At 40.7% G+C, this 21863-nt stretch overlaps 1 protein-coding gene across 1 annotated transcript in view; it reads right to left on the minus strand.

Annotated features, from left to right (window-relative positions):
• Positions 1-3375: 3375 nt before the first annotated feature.
• The window catches only part of LOC139441928 (uncharacterized), a 33470-nt gene continuing 14982 nt past the window's right edge, over positions 3376-21863 (minus strand). Inside the window, exons 10-23 of the mRNA XM_071222674.1 lie at positions 21549-21659; positions 21084-21155; positions 20694-20744; positions 20493-20557; positions 18700-18846; positions 16936-17137; positions 16340-16386; positions 16180-16221; positions 15196-15382; positions 14782-14917; positions 10013-10119; positions 8198-8322; positions 7669-7788; positions 3376-6545 (exon numbers count right to left, since the gene is read on the minus strand). Coding sequence (XP_071078775.1) covers positions 6371-6545; positions 7669-7788; positions 8198-8322; positions 10013-10119; positions 14782-14917; positions 15196-15382; positions 16180-16221; positions 16340-16386; positions 16936-17137; positions 18700-18846; positions 20493-20557; positions 20694-20744; positions 21084-21155; positions 21549-21659 — 1587 coding nt within the window. The 3' untranslated portion in view covers positions 3376-6370. The remainder of the gene's footprint in view (positions 6546-7668; positions 7789-8197; positions 8323-10012; positions 10120-14781; positions 14918-15195; positions 15383-16179; positions 16222-16339; positions 16387-16935; positions 17138-18699; positions 18847-20492; positions 20558-20693; positions 20745-21083; positions 21156-21548; positions 21660-21863) is intronic.

Raw genomic sequence — 21863 nt, forward strand, 5'->3', positions numbered from 1 at the left:
TTCGTGATATACGGAGAGTTTGACCACTACAGATAAACCATCAGATAGTGGAACCTTAAAAAAACCAAAGACCTCACGACCCTCGAAAATATATCTGAGTGAGTGAGTATGGTTTTAATCCACTGTTACTAACATTCCAGTAATATGAATATTAACCCAGTCACGTTTCTCAAAACCACACAGTCAAAACCCAGCTGAGTTGAGTTCGATCTAGTTCATTTTATGCCCATGATCTTACCAGCCTTGGATTGGAACTAATCTTTTGTTTCTGATGATAAATTGAACTCTGTTTTGCGAAATGCATTTTGTTGAGTTTTCTCTAGGTCGAGTGTAAAAGTGGATTAACGTCAAGACTCGAGGTATATGTTTCCTTCTAGAGCCAGGTACAAAAGATCATTGAGATAATGAAGTTGTACTTTATTACACGGAAGGAAATGGCCACAGGTTAGTTCCATATTTGCATAGGAACTAGATTATAGATACCCTGTACTTGTTATACTGATGTCAACACAAACACAATCAGTTGGTTATTTGAAGGTTCTCAGTGGGTTTCATGTAGAGTTCACAGTTGTTCAGTAAATTGTAACACAATTCTAGACATACTGGTCCCAAACACCTAACTTGCAACTGTATAAACAAGCAAATAAACATTACAGAATGTTCAACAACAAATAATTAGCCTGAGAACAAGTATTTTTTACATCCACCTTTTATGTATAAAGAATGAACACTGAATGCCAGAAAATACATGGATTCTTTGGTTTGACAATTTGCATTTACCTCCTAAGTAATCAGTAAAAATGGCACAAGCCTACAAAATAATTTGAAGAATGACTTGTGTAGTGTGTACATCCCTTGGTAGGATTGGTCAAGGCAGAAAATGTTCCTTTAAGTTTAATCTGTGCAATGTGACCATGGCAACAATGCTATGCAAAGATTGATGATAAATCCATTGTTCTCAGATCATGATTAGCATCATGTGTGAACCAGGAGATGGTATTACCATTTGATCACAACTCATGAGCTGACAGAATGACTTGACAATACAACAACAAAATATCCTGCCATCAAAATGTCTTTCATAATCTAATGATAACAAACACAACAAATGATACAGTTTGAGTACATAGGGCAGATCGTCACAACTCAGCCACTGGTATTGGGGCATACATCATGTAGAAATAACTTTGCTGAGCATACCATGGTCCTATGACAACATTGAAGACAACCCAGACAGATTTATCTAGGATAGCAAACTCAGTGGTTTTGGCAGGCAAATTTGGAAAAAAAAATGTGATATTGTCCAAAACTGAATTATTTTAATGTTATTTTCATAAATTCTTAGGAATTGGATTTTGTAATTTGAATTGGGAACTTTTACTGTGATTTGATGCAGTAAACTGAGTATCAGCCTCTGAGCAGGTCTTGATAAATCCCTGCCAGAACACCCACATGCCATTTAGCCATAATGGTTTCTTCAACAAACAAGCACATCAATGTATTTTTATGTTAATTATTGCATAATTGCAGGATTCCCAATATCACAGCGATCACCTTCCACGATAACCCTTGTGACTGTTTTCACAAAACAATTATAACTTTCTTTAACAGATTCAAGAAATAAAAATCAAGAAATTCCAATAAACTCCAGTACAGTTGCCTGGTAACCAAGACAACAATGATGATTTCACTGAGGCCAGACTCATTTAAACATAGTTCATGAATCCGCAACTCCAAAACATTGAAATATGAATAAATAATAAATGAAAAGCAGTGTTATCTTATTCCCCCAATCAGAAATAAGTACAAAAATACAAACCCAACTAATTTACTATCGCTATCAAACTAAATAAATTATATATAATACGATTAAAACCCGTTGAAAATTTTTGAATTTAACAACTTCTGTCTCCACCCTTATTTCCCAACATACTTAACATTTCGAGGAAATCAAAACAAATTTTTGTAATGAGTCCTCTTTATTGTTATTTTTTCTACATACCAACCTGAAATTTGGGCCAAAGATATGTAAACCAAAAATTAGAAGTCTACCTGGAACGCAAACAATGTATAATGAATTATGCTGCCCATGAAAGGATGTTTAACAGTAAAGCATTTGCAACAGTCAAGCCATTCACATATTAAGCAATGGAATGGTCTTCTCACAGACGTTTCCAACATAAATAGCAGTATGTCATGACAGATAAACCTTTAGGAATGTTCACATAAAGTATCTCAGCCCGGCATACAATGTACAAACATGACATTTCAGATCACATTTCCTTACATTGTCACAAATAGAATTAATTATCAATTGGTTTTCCCATTTGATCAGAACTCAGGACAGAATGACAGGACCAAACATAGTCATTGCTTAAGCTAGCATCAGCTGGTATCATTATAATACTCAATTGAGAATGATTATATAAGGGACTGGTCATTTATTATAGTGGTAGGCAGGTCAGAGGGAATTAGGGGAGGGTCACCCAAAAATATGACAGTCTCCAGGGGCGGGTAATAAATAATGTCATGAAAAAATGTAAAAAGACATAGGGAGGGTCATCCAAAAATATGATTTTAAATATGAAATAAGCATTACGGGAAGGTCACTATTTTCAGTACATTAGGGCATCAAAAACCTGACTCACCCAGCCCTATGATAAATGTCTGGTCGTTAATAACTATTTTATTGCTACTCAACACACAGGAAATGAAAACTACATCAAGTTAGTAAGCAGGTTTTTGTTATGTTTTTTGTTTTTGTTTAACACCACACTCAGCAATATTCCAGCAATACGATGGCGGTCTGTAAATAATCAAGTCTGGACCAGACAATCCAGTGATTGACGTCATGAGCATCGATCCACATAATTGTGATACGGTGACATGCATCAACCAAGTCGGCGAGCCTGACCACCCGATCCCGTTAGTCGCCTCTTACGACAAGCATAGTTGCCTTAGTTTGCAGGTGTAGTCAGCTGTTACTGAGGCAATCAGTGAATGTTGTCAACATCACAGTCAACATTATTCCAGGTTGCCGTTGTACAAAGCGACGAGGTGATTGTAACTCCCATGCCTGAACATAGACTTACGACAGTTGTAGTGCTAAGGTTGTTTTGTACAACAGCACCCTGATTTATTAATGTTGCCTGTAGAGACATCTGGGGTAGGCAAACCAGTGGTGGAGAGTAGGAATGAGATCCACGCTGACAGGCACATTCTTATCTCCGAGTACAGATAGTAGGGGTTTGTGTAATGAACTTTGAGCATGCTCATGTGTGGAAATATTATAATGGTAATGCTATTTTTCAGGGCATTATCATTTTCAGAAGCCTGAGGACTTCCATTACCGTAATCGACGTAATAAGTGCCCCGCTCTAAAAAACGTCCACGGCGATATTTGCTAATATATTGGCTAGTGAACAATCCCAATTAGCACCCTTCCGACTGATCAATGTATACAGGACTTACTTATTCGTGTATAATACACACTCGTGTGTTATATGCACCCTTAATTATGGGCAATTAAATTCTGGAGTAATATATCTGTCGTGTATAATACGCACAGACTTTTCTTTTGTATCATTTCAGCCTGTCAGCATAAACCATGAAATTTACGATCTCTCAACTCTTTCACCAAATTTATATTCCAATAAGAGCCCCCTATTTATAATTTTGAGAGCGCCCTGGGCGCTTATTACGTTGAATACGGTAACTGCCCGACAAAGGAGGGCAGTTGAAAAGACTGAGGGCTTCTGCAAATGATAATGCCCTGAAAAATAGCGTTACCGTTATTATAGCCAAAATGGATGGAATTTGTTATCAAATTGAAAGAAACAACTACAACAGTTTTGAAGCATTTACTGCAATCAACACGAATGTCAATGACCCACTTTTACAAATATGGAAACGTCATTACAAACCAGATAACATCACTATTGAACGTGACGTCACCTTTCCCTACCCAATGACGTCACCTAACAACGGGCATGATAATGGCCGGTCGTCAAGCAATATGAGATCATTATCAAGTTACAGTGGCCCGCTGATCTCTGATAACCTGCGGGCGGTTTAATGATAATTCTATCCATTTTAGCTATAAAATGCAACATAAATGGCCTTATTAGGGTGTATGATTATGAATATTATTACAAATGGATTCTGTGAAAGGCCATTACGATTTTATATTTAGTGTAGTTAATGATTGGAGAAAAGATTATGTGTTAGCATACAATATCTTTTAACTTTGTGTATTACTGAGAAAAAGTTCTAGTGAAGTGATTTCACTCGTCAAAGGAAGCAAGTTTGTGAAGTGTGTAAATTATGACTGATGACTCATAGAGCAAACGTCTCAACGTTTCTTACATATACATATATATATACATATTCCTTTGGAAGAAGATATTGTGCCAATGAAGCAACTTTCTATTTTCTAGGTTTTCAACATTTCCTTTAGGAATAGATTGTTGGTGGTAGGTGTTAGTGTTGGAGTCATTGTTTTCATTTTTAGAACAATTGGTTGATCGATTAACCAAGAAAATAAAGTTTGTGCATAATACAAGTTTTGTATATTACCCCAATATATATGACAATTCTATACATTGTACATCCCAATCAAGAAAACTGTAAATCAACTTGGTGATGACTGATGATGGAAACATTGTACATATTTTGTAGTTTTCTGTACAATATTCTGATTCTGTTTCTTACATGAATTACATGTACAAATCTACAACACATATTTGTGGCTGTGTTTTCCCTAACCGTCATCACATGTGGCAGTGGCAGGTCTGAGACTGGTGGGGGTGTTCTAACATTACTTATGGATCTCAATGACATGAGCCATATAAGCAAGGCCAGATCATTTTCTCAACTTGGTTTATGATTCCACCGACTCAAAAATACTGAAATGTGAAAAACATAAATAAATGGAAAGCAGTGGTTAGTTTACTTCGCCAACTAGAAAAAAGTAAAACGTTAAAAAAAACCCCTCATTTACTGTCAATATAAATAAATTATTTACTGGTATAATAATTTGATTACAACCTGTTGAAAACATATATATTAAAAAAAAGTCCAAAACACAACAAATTAGGATGAAAATATTTGAAAACCAACCTGATTTTTTTGGCTAAAACAAATTCAGAATATGACATCCCCCACCACCATAGGAAAGCTTGGATCTGCCTCTGTTGTGATTACCGGTTCTTGTATCTTACACACATTTGGTGTTCCATCTGCTTTACAGTTCTTCAATAGCACATTATCAAGCTGACTCACAGTACTTGCTAGACTCTAGTTCCCTACAACACCCCATTGTGGCACCACGCTGAGTACTGTATTACTGGTTACTATTGTGTCTCCATCCCTCAAACACAATCTTGAGATTCAGTACATTTCCTCTGTGTTCATGAGAAACATCTGTACAAGGGTCAACTCATACAGGGTGACAGACTCCCAGCACTGTGTCAGTTATACTGGGCCATTACAGGCTGCAATGTGATTGTGTAGATTGGCAACCAAGCATATATTATGATATTGTACAAAAGGCATACTTTGATGATGAATCTCAACAGACTCGTTTTCAGAAACAGTAGAATCAAATTGAACTTCCATGACACTGAATGATATGCAACTATTGGATAGCATCCTCAAGTTCATATATCAGTCCACCATATTCTAGTATTAGAAATCCCTTGATGTACATCAGTTCTTAATGCTATGACTATCATTACGTTGCTAAAATTAATATAAATAGTGAGGTAAGGTAGTACCTTTAAGCATTGATTTACGAACTTAAGAGTTCATGCATATGTGTTAACAGCATTCGATCAGTAAATATAGCAAATATCAGTAAAAATTTGATCGTGTTTCTAAACGATTTCATAAGTAGATTTCCATCTTACTGTACATAAAAATCTAAAAAAATAATAAGGTAACATTAGCATATATGGAGCTATGCAATTACTTTCTAATGTCACCACATTACACTGTGTGAATCTACACTTTCTAGCCACAGTTCCAAATTTTATAGAAACGTTAATGCATGGAGAATCTCCTCCAACTACAACAACAAACACATCCAATGTTCAGCATTAGAAACTGGCACTAGTCCTGAAGTCCTTGCCAAACTGCCCAATAGCTCAGGTATCATAAGGACTTGTAGAAATTTGCCATTTTTAAGGGTTTTGCTACATGTTATCATTATAAGGACTTGTGGACTAAAACTGTTAGTTTCTATCACTGATGCTGGTGAAAGTGCATCCCAACCATGCAAGTAAAAATATCCAGTTTCCAGTACATAGTATACATGAATGAGTCTACTGTTTCTGACTGAGCAGGTATAGGATGTACAGGTGCGATGACCTGCCTATGACTGAGGTTGTTCCTGAGTGTTAGTGAGGTGATCGAGCTCCTCCTTGCTCTTTTCCGGCACCAGCAGTCGGAGGAGACTGGACAGCATCAGTAGTGATTCATGCTGACCCTGTGCAGGCAGGTAGCGTTTGTTCCACACCATCTTGTACATCTCCATCAGCTCCAGCAGCCTACACAGAGAGGTCAGTGCCGATACAAGCAGAACGCAATCCAGTTATCAAGGGAATATGGTTCTCATAATGAGCTCCAGCAGCCTACACAGAGAGGTCAGTGCCGATACAAGCAGAACGCAATCCAGTTATCAAGGGAATATGATTCTCATAATGAGCAGGATGGTATGGATCTAGTTTTTCCATTTCAAGAATTAGGGGTGGAGTGGGACTTGAGGTAAGGTGAGATTGTATGGAGTGTGGATTGGAGTTTGGGTTGCAGAGAAGTATGGGTTGGAGTGAATTACGGGATGTGGGTATGTACTGGTAGTGATCTGTAGGTAAACATATAGTAAAGGTGTGGAGTGTGGGATTGGAGTGAGGTGTACGGTGTGTAGGTGTTCTGTTGCGTTGTGGTGTCTACAGGGTGTAGTGTGGAGTGTGGTGTTGTGTGGTGTGGTGTGGTGTGGTGTGGTGTGGTGTGGTGTGGTGTGGTGGTGTGTGGTGTGTTGTGTGGTAGTGTGTGGTGTCTACAGGGTGTAATGTATCAGATGTGGAGTGGTGTGGTGTGTGGTGTTGTGTGGTGTGGTGTGTGGTGTGGTGTGATGTGGTGTGGTGTGGTGTGGTGTGGTGTGTGGTGGTGTGTGGTGTGATGTGGTGTGTGGTGTGGTGTGGTGTGGTGTGGTGTGGTGTGGTGTGGTAGTGTGTGGTGTCTACAGGGTGTAATGTGTCAGATGTGGAGTGTGGTTGAGTGTGGTGTTGTGTGTTGTGATGTGTTGTGTGGTGTGTGGTGGTGTGGTGTGGTGTGGTGTGGTGTTGTGTGGTGGTGGTGTGGTGTGGTGTGGTGTGGTGTGGTGTCTACAGGGTGAAATATGTCAGATGTGGAGCGTGATGTTGTGTGGTGTGGTGTGGTGTGGTGGTGTGTTGTGTCTACAGGGTGAAATATGTCAGATGTGGAGTGTCGTGTTGTGTGGTAGTGTGTGGTGTGGTGTGGTGTGGTGGTGTGTGGTGTCTACAGGGTGAAATATGTCAGATGTGGAGTGTGGTTATAGTGTGTAGTGTTTGGTTAGGGTTTGTAGTTCATGTTGCAATTTGACTACTGCCTTCACCCAGTGAACACATTAACTTAATATAAAAGCCTCACCTGTTTGCCAGATCTGTTTTGTTAGTTGGCGTAAGCATATTGATCCCAAAGTTGACAACATTGTAGCCTGTCTCCTTGCTGTTGGGCTTTTTGCCTGACATGACCAAGGCACGTCCAACCCTACAGAAAGAAAGTCCCATGACACATTGTTTGATGACTGACATTCATCAAATATACAGACACTTAAAATAAGATAACTTGCATGAAACATCTCATCACCTCCATCGGTTTGCCATCATGAACTCTTTCATGTGATTTAACATTTTATTTGGGTGTTTCTTGTTTAATGCAGTACTCAGCAATATTCTAGAAGCCTGTAAATAATCAAGTCTGGATCTGTCAATCCAGTGATTGATATTGTGAGCAACGATCCACGACTTCTTGGTTCGAGGACACGCCATCAACCAAGTCAACAAGCCTCACCGCTCCATCCATTTGGTCACCTCATACGATGTCATAGTGTGCTGGTTGATCAATTCTACCCAGAATCTCCACAGGGTTTCATCTAGCAGTTTCACATATCACTTACTTTGCTGCGAGCATCATAAAGTCACACGTGAGGTTGATTTCTTCTATAATCTCCACAGCCTGTGCACAGGCCATTGCTGCATTAGGGAGGATTGCTTGGCACTTCTTGATGTGACGAATGGCTCTCTGAGACAACAGAAAGAGACAAGGTTTAACAGTAGTTGTCAATACATGGAGCAGCACTAGAGTTGTAACGATACGGTGGATCGAGGTATAATACGTATCCTGATACTATAGTTGCGATACGATTCGTGTCCTGATCCAGTACTTTCATTTTTCAAGTTGGTACTCTTTCACTTTGTAGGTGAATCACATCCCTGAATCATTTGTTATTAAATTTCAGAGATCAAAGATGAGATATTGGAGGGTAGAAACATATTGGTAGAGGGCGCTGTGAATGTTATGCTATTTATGTCCAACCATGAGTACTAGACAATCTACGAAAACTGGTTGTTAAACAGTTTCTGTGATTTTTCATCAATACAACTTGTAATGAAATGTATCGTATGTATCACGATACAGGGGTTGCAAATCGATGTACTGTATCGTGGGCCTCGTATCGCGATACGATACTGTACTGCTGTATCGTAACATCACTAAGCAGAACCTGACAAGATAACTGTGCTGGTCAGTGACTACACGCCTACAAGAAACCTGGGATCAGAAAACCGATGACTGCTAACAGTGCCAAAACAGAAACTCAAATCCTCTGGTTTCCGAACATTTACATGCACAGTACCTGTTCTGTGGAATCTGCTCCCAATCAAGTAATCTCCATCTATTGACTCTTTTAAGACAGCTCCAAAAACTCATCTTTTCAAGCTCCACCATAATTAATTGCCTAACCACTATTTCTTTTTTTAACATAGCAATGTGAGCATCTGTGGGTGGATTCGGTGCATTACAAATGTCCCTTTTATTATTATTATCATTATTATTTACAGATTAAAATAAAAAATGCAGCAAAGAGGGTTTAGGTGATCCTAGCACAGTCAGACTGGTGAGGCTCATCATCAGCTCAGGGCCCTTGCCCCATTAACACGCAGCCCAGACTGAGGATGGGACTTCTCGCAGGAGGCGCTGCCTAGTCAAACCCACCCAGAAAAATAAGTCGGACAACTTGGTACTTGGGATGCAAGCGTGACCATTCAAAAGCAAGGTCTGCATATTTGCCATGTTTTTCCTTAATCTTGTCAATCACATTAGTGTCAAAAGGGACAGAAAATTCAATCATATAAATGATTTCATTGGATTTATCAAAAAGGACAAGATCAAGTTTATTGGCATGGATACGCCTTAGGCTGTATACGGACCTATTCCAAAGTTTATCATTTTCCATGACGCCCTCGTCATATTCTGGGTCGTACCATGGATGGACCTCTGCATCAAAACCACAAGCATTGCAAAGACGGTAATAAAATGATCAAGCCACTCCATCATGTCGCTTAAGATACTGTGATAGTGCCAAATCTGGGCATGCACTGACAATGTGTTGGAGAGTCTCATTAAATTCATTACATAATCTACATTTCATATTTACATTTTGATGCAAAATCACACATTGACGGTTTCAAGTGGGATGTGACTGTCCTGAGCAGCAAACAGCAAACTTCGCTTGGTTGACACTCATATTCTGTACCGTCCAGCAGTACAGAACCATCAACAAAATCAACATTGACATTTAGATTATGTCCCACATCCTTGGCTTGTTTACGAAAACTGTGGAATGCCTTGTTTTCATCATGAGTCTTGACATGCTTCACAAGAGGATCGTCAGACAAATAGATGTGTCTATTATCATGGTTATGGTATTTACCTGTATGACATCGGGAGCCAAATATTCTAAGGGAACACCATCAGGGTAGGACAGAAACTGGAACAGGACAGATCCGTGCTCATCCGGCAAATCTCCCACATCATTGCCTGGGGAGTAACACAAGGCAATCTTTAACATAATGGGGTCATTTTCATATAGTGTAGTACAGAAATGTACCCTCAATGAAAGAGTTATACAGAAATGTACCCTCGATGAAAGTGTTATACAGAAATGTACCCTCGATGAAAGAGTTATACAGAAATGTACCCTCAATGAAAGAGTTATACAGAAATGTACCCTCGATGAAAGTGTTATACAGAAATGTACCCTCGATGAAAGAGTTATACAGAAATGTACCCTCAATGAAAGAGTTATACAGAAATGTACCCTCGATGAAAGTGTTATACAGAATGTACCTCTGCCTGACACTACAGCAGCTTGGTGAGTCTGTCAATCTATGCAAACTTTATTTTATTTGTAACATAATTCTATTCTGTTCTCTGGAAATATGTAATGGCAACTATGGTATTTGCATAAAAAGACTTTGGTACAACACATGATTCTCTCCCAGAATGTACAACCTCACTGAGTTTTTCCACCACAGATTTGCATACCCGTCTGATGAGGTGTGCAGGGGTACAGTACTGGTTTTGTGCACCTTTGGATAGGTCTGTCTAGCTGCTTCAGTGCTGTGAAGTAGCCAACCTGACCACCTGAACCTGTTTGTCCTTACTTATAACAAGCATGTGTTTCTGAAGACCAATTCTAACAGGTATGTTCCCGAGGGGCGGTTGGGTAGCCTATTGGTTAAAGCGTTTGCTTGTCACGTCAATGATGCAGTGAACCCATGTGTGAAGCCCATTTCTGATGTCCCCCCGCCATGATATTGCTGGAATATTGCTAAAAGCGGCGTAAAACCATACTCACTCACTCACTCACTCGCGTATGTTCCTGGGCTACATGCAGGTATGAGTGTACTTGGTGTCACGAAACCAAAAAATGAAACACGCTGTAACCAATGAACCCATGATAAAATGACAGCGAAAGAGGAGGGGTTGCCAAATAATGCATTCTATGAAAGAAGGAGAATGAAATAAAAATTGCTGTCTGTGATAAAAAAACAGACCTGGGCCAACTTGCACAAAGCGATCTTAGCCCTAAGATGATCGTGACTCCCATACTTTAACATAGGCTGTATTGATTTACAACATGTACAACATTTATGGAGACCAGTTTTTAAATTATACATCTGCTACATAGATTATGATAACTAGTAACATCTGCAGAAGAATTGATATTTGGCTTTTCTTGTCATATTTATTTTATCATGTTATATGACATTGACAAAGTGGAGGTAACCAAATAAGATAAATAAAGCCAAGCAAAAGCAAAATATTTTATTATTAAATGTGATCTGACTGATAATAAATCTGAAAATCTACAGTTCTTCAGGTTATCTGGATCTAGCCATGTCTCTTTGAGAAGAGGTTTTATTAACGCCTTCTTCATGTCTTAATCTGTTTATTCAGTACATGAGTGGGCCAGCGGCCCATAGTACAATTCGGTTCACCAGACATGTATAAAAATACAACTGTGTACACCTAAATACACAACAGCAAGGCATTCATAGATAAAGAATATTACTTCTGCAAAAATGAATTCCTTAACTTAAAAGCGTGGTAAATATAACAAGCCAGACTTCTAATTGTTGACTGATGCAGAGACGACATAAGTATGTAAAATTGTTCTATTGATGGATTTACATAATATTTTTGAGGAATATATGTCACTCGGAGAGCATAATATTTTTCACAAACCAATACAAAATGGTATTCAGACTCAACATAGCCTGTTTTACAAACCATACATAACCTTCGCTGTCTTGGGATACCAAAATATCTCCCGGTTTCTATGTGGAGCGAGTGGGAGCTAGCTCTAAAACGCGCCAGTGCAACGCGAAACTTATTGATTGTAATAGCCGATAAATAAAATTCCCTGCTAAACCTAAATTTATAACAAAGATATGATGAATACTTGGGGCTATTGGTCAAAGCAAAATGCCAATCTTGTTCATAAGAGCATTTTAATCTTTGTATGAACTCATCAATAAATCTCATCTTCATGTCAACTGGCATCCCTCCTGACTCCAGGCTCTTGATGAGTGAGTGAGTGAGTGAGCCGTTTTTAACACTGTTCCAGTTAAATGATGACATGTCAGCTCAATGTGGGAGAAGATGCAGGTCTTAGACGTTTACCACCTCGGTAAAACCCACAAGCACGGGTATGGTGCTGACAAACCGGGGCTAACCAGGATTCGAACCCACTATCATAGGTTTCTGGTGTGCGCAAGGAACGCAACTCTGCACAGCGAATCGCGGCGCCTTAGACGACTGGGCCACCCATGCCCCGGCTCATGATGACTATTCTGCTTACTATTGGGAGAAGAATGTCAATATTTTCATACAAAGGTCTAGTTGGGATAGGATATAGAGGACACAATGGTGGCTTTGCTCTCGTCAGAATTGACACTATCTTACTTTCAGTCAATGACACCTGTGTATTCAGAGGTTCTTGATTGAATACTGCTGGACATGAATCTGTGAAGCCAGTTGGTTTCCTTCAAAAGGCCTTGTATTATTTCAATCTTAGTGTTGAAGTAATTAGCAAATGACTGAGCAGTTTCTTGAGTATCCCCGATCGAGGGGCAGGATTTACTTGTTGATTTTTCCATCAGAGTAAACAAGAGTTTATAGAGAGCATTAGGGTTTGACAAACTTTCGTTAATTTGGGAGTTCATGTATTTTCGTTCACATCGTGTGATAACTGATGTCACTTTGTTCCGTGTAGACACATACATCTGTCTATTGATTTTAAGACGTGATTTTCTCCACTTTCTGTCTTCTTTTCTCCAATCCCTTTCAGCAATACTCACTTCTGGGGTGAAAGTCCGGGGTGATTCTGGCCTGTGTAGTATTTTCTTTCTATTCTCTGAAGCATGTTTGTCCAAAGTCCCAACATGAACGTTGTATATTTCCAAAAGATGTTCCCATTTGTCAGGACTTTGAACCAGATTACAGCATGGGAGGTCCTCTCTGAAAGCCTAATTATCCATTTATCTGATATTTCTGCACCTAACAGATATGGTAGGGCGGTGTGGCCTTGTGTCCACCACTGTGGTCATGAGGAAGTGATCTGATATTTGCATGTCAGTCACTTCTGTAATGCGCACACAATCTTCCAACTCACGGTGAGTACCCAATCCAGAATGTGGCTACATTTGTGAGTTGTGACCACCACATGCTGAACGAGGCTATTAATTTCAATACTTTCATCATATGTTTATAGTGTCAGAATTATGAGGTTTGTCAAAGTGAAAGTTAGTCACCAAGAATGATCAATCTTCCTTTAGTATGGATGGCAGTTTCCATGACTTCTGAGGACTCATCTAGGGCTGGGACGGGTAACTCGGGTACTTGGGTCGGGTGGGGCCTGGGTAGGACCTGGGTACCCACAGGACTACCCGCCCATGGTTAGTCATGTGATATATTGTTTATTGACAAAAACTCATTATAGCTCAGTGGTTACACTTCAAGTCATTAATGGTCACATTTCTTTCTGACAATGCACACATTCATTCAACTTCTGTATGTTCGGGTAAAGATGAAGCTTCAGTCAACTTCTGTGTACGCATGATCTGATCATTTGATACATGTATCTAAATATTTTTTCCAGGGCTGCGGTAAAACAATTCCCAATCAGACATGTTGTACCCAACTCTTGAGACCTACAGTGGGTACACGGGTAGGGTCGGGTAATTGGGGGTTGGGTACCCGGGTAGTAAATTTTAACTCGTCCCAACCCTAGACTCATAAAACATAGAGTTTGGTAACTGATTCTTCTTGGTTGGTGGAGGACGGTATAAGGCAATGATTTGAGTAGTGGTCTCACCGTTGATAAGGAAAAAATAAATGTATTGATGTGATTTAGCATCCGGAATCAGAAACAGGGTTTGACATTTAAATAGTTCATGAAAATGATGGCAAGTCCCCCACCTTGAGTTGATGAGTGCGAGTGAGTTTGGTTTTACGCCACTTTTAGCAATATTCCAGCAATATCACGGCGGGGGACACCAGAAATGGGCTTCACACATTGTACCCATGTCGGGATTCGAACCTGGGTCTTCAGCGTGACGAGCGAACACTTTAACCACTAGGCTACCCGAGCGCCCTTGAGTTGATGAATTGTAACCTGTTGGTGTCAGAGCTGCAATGGAAGCCCCATCCCCAACTTCCGGCAGCCAAGTTTCGGTTACAATAAATGTCAGTATTGTTACTAATAAGTCAGCCCAATCTTCCCATTTGTTTCTTAATGATCGAGCATTCAACAGACATAATTTCAGAGCATTTGCTAGGGTCATTGGGTGAACATAAACAGGGGTTTTGTTAATACCTGATGGTGATTGGTGGGGCTATCATCCTGAGATCCAATGAAATGGTTGAATACTGTCTGTTTACCCCTACCACCTCTCTTCCCTCTGCTGGTCTTTCTTCTGTGCCTGTATGATTGATGTCCATTTTCTGTCAGCTTGGGCAAGATTGTCCAATTTTTATTGTTTACTGTTGGTAATCCATCCGGATGTCATTGTACTATCGGCCTCATGGCCACATGAAATAAATCTGTCTGTCTGTGTGTCTGTCTGACTGTCTGTGCCCTCCCCAGCTCTACTAGACCAAAGCTCTGTCTTTATACACATGGACTGTAGTACTCACCTGGCTGATTGCGTGCACAACGCATGAGGTAAGTCTCTGCCCTCCCTAACTCTACAAGGGCGTGGCCCAAAACCATAGCTTTGTCTTTATACACATGCTGGTTCAACAAGTCCGCTAAGTTGCCAAGGATGAAATCCTATTCAAGAAAAAAGAGACATCAGTTAAAAGAATATGAAAGATTATAGATAAAAACCTGAATCTATTGCTTTAAAATTACCTTCTGCACATGGCTCTTCTGGAAAGGAGGAGCTAAGGGAGGTAACTGAGTTATCCAGACTCATGTACCACACTCAAAACAGTATATTCCTGTGGAGTCTTCCCTGACAGGAGAATAAGGCTATTATATTCTTAAATTGGACTTGAAGCTATAATTACACTTTTTAGGAATTGAATCTTTCAAATCTGGAACCTTACCCAGTGTACATCTGTGCCCCAGCTCAAACCGGCAGCCATCAGTAGCCCTGCCCAGGAGAAGGGGAGGTGGGTGAGATGTCCCTTCCCCGTCCAGTTGCACACAACCATCCCCATAGCTCCCTGTGACGTTGCACACTTCATGGCGTTGTAGATGTTACATAGAGCTGCCTCAGGACATCCTGCCAGGCTGCACATAGAGACACACAGTCATTACATGGTACCAACTACTGACATCCAGTAACATGTAAGTTGACACCGATCAGTACAGGTACAATTAATCTGCTGAATGGTTGGATTAATTGTTGATGGGAGAATCCAGGATGGTCATAAAAAATATTACACATATTTGGGGAAGAATGATTTTAGATGAGAAATAGAATCTTATCCTTGAGTCTCTTGATATCAAACTTATCAGTACTCAGCTATAAAAGTTTAAAACTCTATGGCCATCTTCGACTCATTATGATATATTTGATATCAATAGACACCTAAGTGAGATTCTCTTTGACTTCCCAAGGCAAGAGAGTTAACTGACCCTTAAAGTCCAGTTTCCACCCTTGCCAAACTAGGCAGGAAATCCTGGGTTCAATTGAAGCACCTCCTGTGGCTATTATGAGTTATGTGCCTTCTATGCCGCTCCTATGGACCAATCAGATTCCACCTCTCTTATCACTTGCATTTGCTTTAAACAAAATGGCGGTGCCCGGTCAAGACGATCTGATCGATATCAAGATCTATATTGTGATAAAAGAAGTGCATCAAATTCCGTGAGCATCTTGATAAAAAAAGATGAAAAGATTTAGAAAATCTGCATGGCAGTTTACAAAATGGATTTCGATTTCATTGCGCGATTTTGATTGGACTATGCAAACCTAGTTCATCAAGGGTGGAAACTGGATTTTTACAGTCAGTTAACTCACTTGCCTCGGGAAGATGAGTAACGACATGTCACGTGATGGGACACAACACACTCATCCAACTCACCTGTTCCACGCTGCAGTGCCAGGGCAGGTCATGAAGCTGATCCTGGGAGACACACGAACGCACATTACTTCAGCTCTTTAGTTATATTAATACAACATTCAAGACGCATAAATTGACAAATTCAGATTATTGTTAATTTGCTTATATGAGAACTTCTTACCCTAGATCAGCCAATGGGCCACAGAAGTTGTGGAAGTCATGGTCTGCCTGAAGAGGAAGCAACACTTGTCACACAAATACTGAATAGAAACTTCCATGAATCATGTTAATCAGTGACCCAGCACGGAATCTGTCTGAGCAGTTACAGGGTTGGTGCCGATTTGTCCTCGCCAACTTCAAGGCTTTTTCAAGGCATTTTTAGTTAAATTCAAGGCAAATAAATAACACAAACAAGATGCAAACATTAAGTGCTGTGATTTAATATAGACATTACAAAGGAAAGTAACACATCCCCGATCGCAGTCACATTTATTTGGTAGAACACCATTAACATGGTTAATTCAAGAAATTATCATTGAAATGAGGTAAGCAAAGTCAGCCATGAAGTTTAAATTACTTGTTGTTATGCAACATTTATTGCATACATTCATGGACATTCACAAGCATGTTTGTAATTCACATATATATCTAAATAGTAAAAAAAAATAATGTGTAGTTAGGGTTTAATCATGATAATTTAAGGTCATTTCAAGTCATGTTTACCTATTCTACCCTGGATTTTCACGGGTCACCTATGAAGAAGGAAGGGGAGCTCACCTTGACACCAAACTCGTTAAAGACAATATGTGGTGGCAGCTGCTGCAACAGGGATGTGCTGAGGCCATGGAGGGGATAGCCACACAGCTGCAGGGTCTGGTCCCGACTTAGGGGCAGGTACCGACTTGCGTCATTCACGTTCAGGTAATCATCTGTCACATCCAGAAGGAAGCTGCTGAGTCGAGGGCCAGCACTGACAAACCTGTACACAGACAGCACCACATCCTAGACATGGATGGTATAGGACATGGTATAGGTCGGGTAGTGTTAGTTGTAAAATTTGTTACATTTCAGATTAAATATTGTTTGAGACAAATCGCACACCAAGATAGCTAAAATCTGATGCCATGAATGCCTCAAGTTGCTCTATCTGTTTTGTTCTGGGGAAGGAGTGACTTACACATCATTCCCCTCAGTTCACAGAATAACACTGAAAAAGAATCTTGAACACACTGACAGGGGACAATGTGCAATAAAATGTACAACAGATTACATATGTTCAGTTGTTGAGTACTAAACTAGCTCCAATATAGTACTAAACGAAGTACAGCGTAGTACAAAACCAGGTACCATACGGAATATAACCAAGTACTAGTCAAGTTGTTTAACAGTATTTCAGTTACATCATGGCGATATCAGCTTGATATTTGGGAAGGAAAGCCTGAAGGGATGAAGGTCCTAAAATGTTTGTATGGTGCTGACAAACCAAGAAACATAATCATGGTGAATCTGGGGGTAGAACCCACGATCAAAGATTACTTGCATGCCAAAGTGATGCAACTCCGCACAGTGACTTGAGCCACACTAAGACAGCTGGGACAACTTGGCCTCCACTGCCATATGTAGGAAAGCAAGTGCAACAAAACACCAAAACAGGTGCCACATAGCACCAGACCAGGTGCCATAAAGCACCAGACCAGGTGCCATAAAGCACCAGACCATGTGCCATAAAGCACCAGACCATGTGCCATGTAGCACCAGACCATGTACCACAAAGCACCAGACCATGTGCCACATAGCACCAGACCATGTGCCACATAGCACCAGACCATGTGCGATAAAGCACCAGACCATGTGCCATATAGCACCAGACCATGTGCCACATAGCACCAGACCATGTGCCATGAAGCACCAGACCATGTGCCATAAAGCACCAGACCATGTGCCACATAGCACCAGACCAGGTGCCATAAAGCACCAGACCATGTGCCATGTAGCACCAGACCATGTGCCATGTAGCACCAGACCATGTACCATAAAGCACCAGACCATGTGCCACATAGCACCAGACCATGTGCCACATAGCACCAGACCATGTGCCATAAAGCACCAGACCATGTGCCACATAGCACCAGACCATGTGCCATAAAGCACCAGACCATGTGCCACATAGCACCAGACCATGTGCCACATAGCACCAGACCATGTGCCATAAAGCACCAGACCATGTGCCACATAGCACCAGACCATCTGCCATAAAGCACCAGACCATGTGCCATAAAGCACCAGACCATGTGCCACATAGCACCAGACCATCTGCCATAAAGCACCAGACCATGTGCCATAAAGCACCAGACCATGTGCCACATAGCATCCCCAGATAAGATGACACTGAATGTCTGAGTGGGATCAGTTTGGCTGTAATTGTGTCCCCTTTAGGTAGTGACCATTCTACGCAATGATGCTTAGCTGTCAGGAGAGTAGTCAGAGATTATGTCATAAAGAAATACATTGGCTCTGTCATGTCTGTTAGACTATTCTTACTCTGAGTGTGAGCAGCATGTCACAAAGTCCTGGAATGCAGTGTAGAGGAGAGGAAGATCTTCAAACTGGACCTTGGGACCGACCTCAAGGACCGGCACCAGCTGCAAGCCACGGGCTGAACACAGCAAGTCCAGATGCACCAGATCACTGCACAAACAATAATTGTAAATTTTACATCAAAAAATTATTTGTTTGTTGCAAACAAATTTTGTTTATGTGGCGAAAGCAACAAGCGAAAGACCTCGTGTAAAGCAGTTTACTCACTAAATTGCCCATGCATAGTAATATATTTCCTTTTTTCTGAAGTGCACTATTCCTCAGCCCATTAGTCACAGTCATCTTTCCTGGCAAGTTCTCAGCTAAATCATACCCACCACCATCCCCTTTCTCCTCCATTACATACTTTGTTATTGATTGATTGATTGATTGATTGATTGATTGAGTGAGTGATTGAGTGAGTGAGTGAGTGAGTGAGTGAGTGAGTGAGTGAGTGAGTGAGTGAGTGAGTGAGTGAGTGAGTGAGTGAGTGAGTGAGTGAGTGAGTGAGTGAGTGAGTGAGTGAGTTGGGTTTAACACTGCTTTTAACAATATTCCAGTTACATTGCGGCGTGTCAGCTTAATTTGGGAGGAAAGCCCGAAGTGATGCAGGTCTCAGACGTTTACCACTTCGGTGAAACCCACGAGCACGGGTATGGTGCTGACAAACCTAGAAACATAATCGGGATTCGAACCCACAATCACAGGTTTCTGGCGTGCCCAAGGGACGCAACTCCGCACAGCAAATCGCGGCGCCTTAGACAACTGGGCCACCCGTGCCCCCTACTTTGTTATTGGCTAGCAGCTAAGGGTACACTTAAGCTTAATCTTATTAACTTGCCACCCAAAAGACCTTTATACTCTTACTTTGTATATCATAACCGATATCGTGTACTATACTAGTTTGCACTTTATGTCACTTTAACAATGCTCCAACCAGGGCCTTCCAATATGGCTTTCCATACCTGGCTTACCCTACTGTCTGTTAAGTAATAAACTATTGCACATTTAGCTTCGGGTGCAACAGCTTGCATGTATGACTGCTTACAACTTCCGTCTATTATAGATAGTGGGTATTGCACCCCCAAATTTGCGATACTTAATAATTAATATATTTAATATCCCTCTTAGTTGTTTTTGAGGGCATAAATTGTATATTTATATACTGATCCTATCTCACACCAAGCATTCGATCTGTCTGTGAAAACACGCTTGAACAAAGTTTCCAGCTTCTAATTACAATTCACCTGAACACATCCCAGCATCACCATGGTCACTACAAAGTGATCTTAGTGCTAAGGTGATCTTATACTATATGATGTCAGTCTGTAAATAATTGAGTCTGGACCTGGCAATCCAGTGACTGACATCATGAGCATCGATCCATGCAACTGGGATACGATGACATGTATCAACCAAGTCAGCGAGCCTGACCTCCCAATCCCGTTAGTCGCCTCTTACGACAAGCAAAGTCGCCTTTCAGTGCAAGCATGGGCTGCTGAAGAGTGAGTGAGAATGGTTTTACGCCGCTTTTAGCAATATTCCAGCAATATCACGACAGGGGACACCAGAAATGGGCTTCACACATTGTACCCATGTTGGGAATCGAACCCGGGTCTTCGGCGTGACGAGCGAACGCTTTGACCCATAGGCTACCCGACCGCCCCGGGTTGCTGAAGAGCTTTTCTACCCCAGATCTTCACGGGGGAAAGGTTTGTGAGAGTTAAATGATGATAGGCTGCACCAGAATGCCCTACCTTCTGGAGTAACACAACTGCCACTCTGTTGGGTTTTTGCTTCTAAATCGTGAATACAGATAAATCTGAAAATGTAATAGCTGACATCAAAACAAGCAAGTGATGAACAGGACAATGTTCAGATCATGGACAATTTCATTTCCAGCTTCTTTTCTGATCAAGGATAAAATAACCCAGAATGCATCGTGAGGAAAAACTTACTTGATTTATCTTCAGTAGAAACAATGTGTTCAGTAGTTCTTGGAGAGTTTCCTGTAAAAATGATCAAGAAAGCCATCAAAGATCAAAGAAATAACGATGGTTATACAGGTTGTTTATTTGTTGTTTAATGCCTCACTTGGCAATATTCCAGCTATGTGGCAGCGGCCTGTAAGTAATCAAGTGATCCAGTGATTGATAATGTGAGCAAACATCCATGCCGTCAACGTACAATGACGTGCCATCAATCAATGCACTGACATGACCACCCAAATGATTAATTGCCTCTTACGGCTAGCATAGACTGCTGTGGTCCAATTCAAACCCCGAATTACCACGGCGTGGTAATAATGCTAAAAACATCTTATCATCCAAACTCCTGAGTGTACTTACCATATTAGGTACTCGTCCTTGTGACACATCCAACAATACACCTCGATAATGCAGCGTTGGCCAATCATCGATCTGCAGGTACATGTGTTTGCATTTAGATTCATCAAAACAATGCGATCATCAAGATAAAGTAATACTATAAATATAAAAGATAAACTATTCCTATTCTCTAGATAAAACTGCTGACATGGCATGAGGAATAGTCATGTAGATGAAAGAAAATCACAACAAAATGAATTGGCCAACAGAAGTTTTACTTTGTTTGAATGTTTAATGCCTCACTCAACATAATTCCAGCTATATGATGTCTGTTTGTAAATAATCAAATCTGGTCTCGACAATCTAGTGATTAATGTTGTGAGCAACAATCCAAACTGTTGGGGTACGATGACACCCATCAACCAAGTCACCAAGTCTGATCTACTAAGTCGCCAGCATAGGATGTGACAGATGTGGTGTCAGTACCAGCAACGTTGGGACGGAGATTCCCTCTGCGGTCCTGTAGAGCTCCAGCAGCTGGAGTACTGTACACAGTGCGTAGTTCAGGCTCTCCAGGCTCCCACACGTGATCTTCAACTGGTAACAACAATAATGGCAATTAAACACTGTATTATTCACAACAAACACATGTTACAATCTTTGGTTCAATCTCATTAAATTCAGATCTTAGATCTGAGGACATCCCATTACAGGTCACATCAGAACGACCTCTTGTGAACTTTGTCCGATTAAATAACTAACAGGAAGTTGACCGTGGCCAATCAGTTTTCTTTGAGTCTT

The sequence above is a fragment of the Haliotis cracherodii genome, unplaced genomic scaffold, assembly GCF_022045235.1.
Source record: "Haliotis cracherodii isolate W230 unplaced genomic scaffold, xgHalCrac1.p SCAF_5, whole genome shotgun sequence".
NCBI lineage: Eukaryota > Metazoa > Mollusca > Gastropoda > Lepetellida > Haliotidae > Haliotis > Haliotis cracherodii.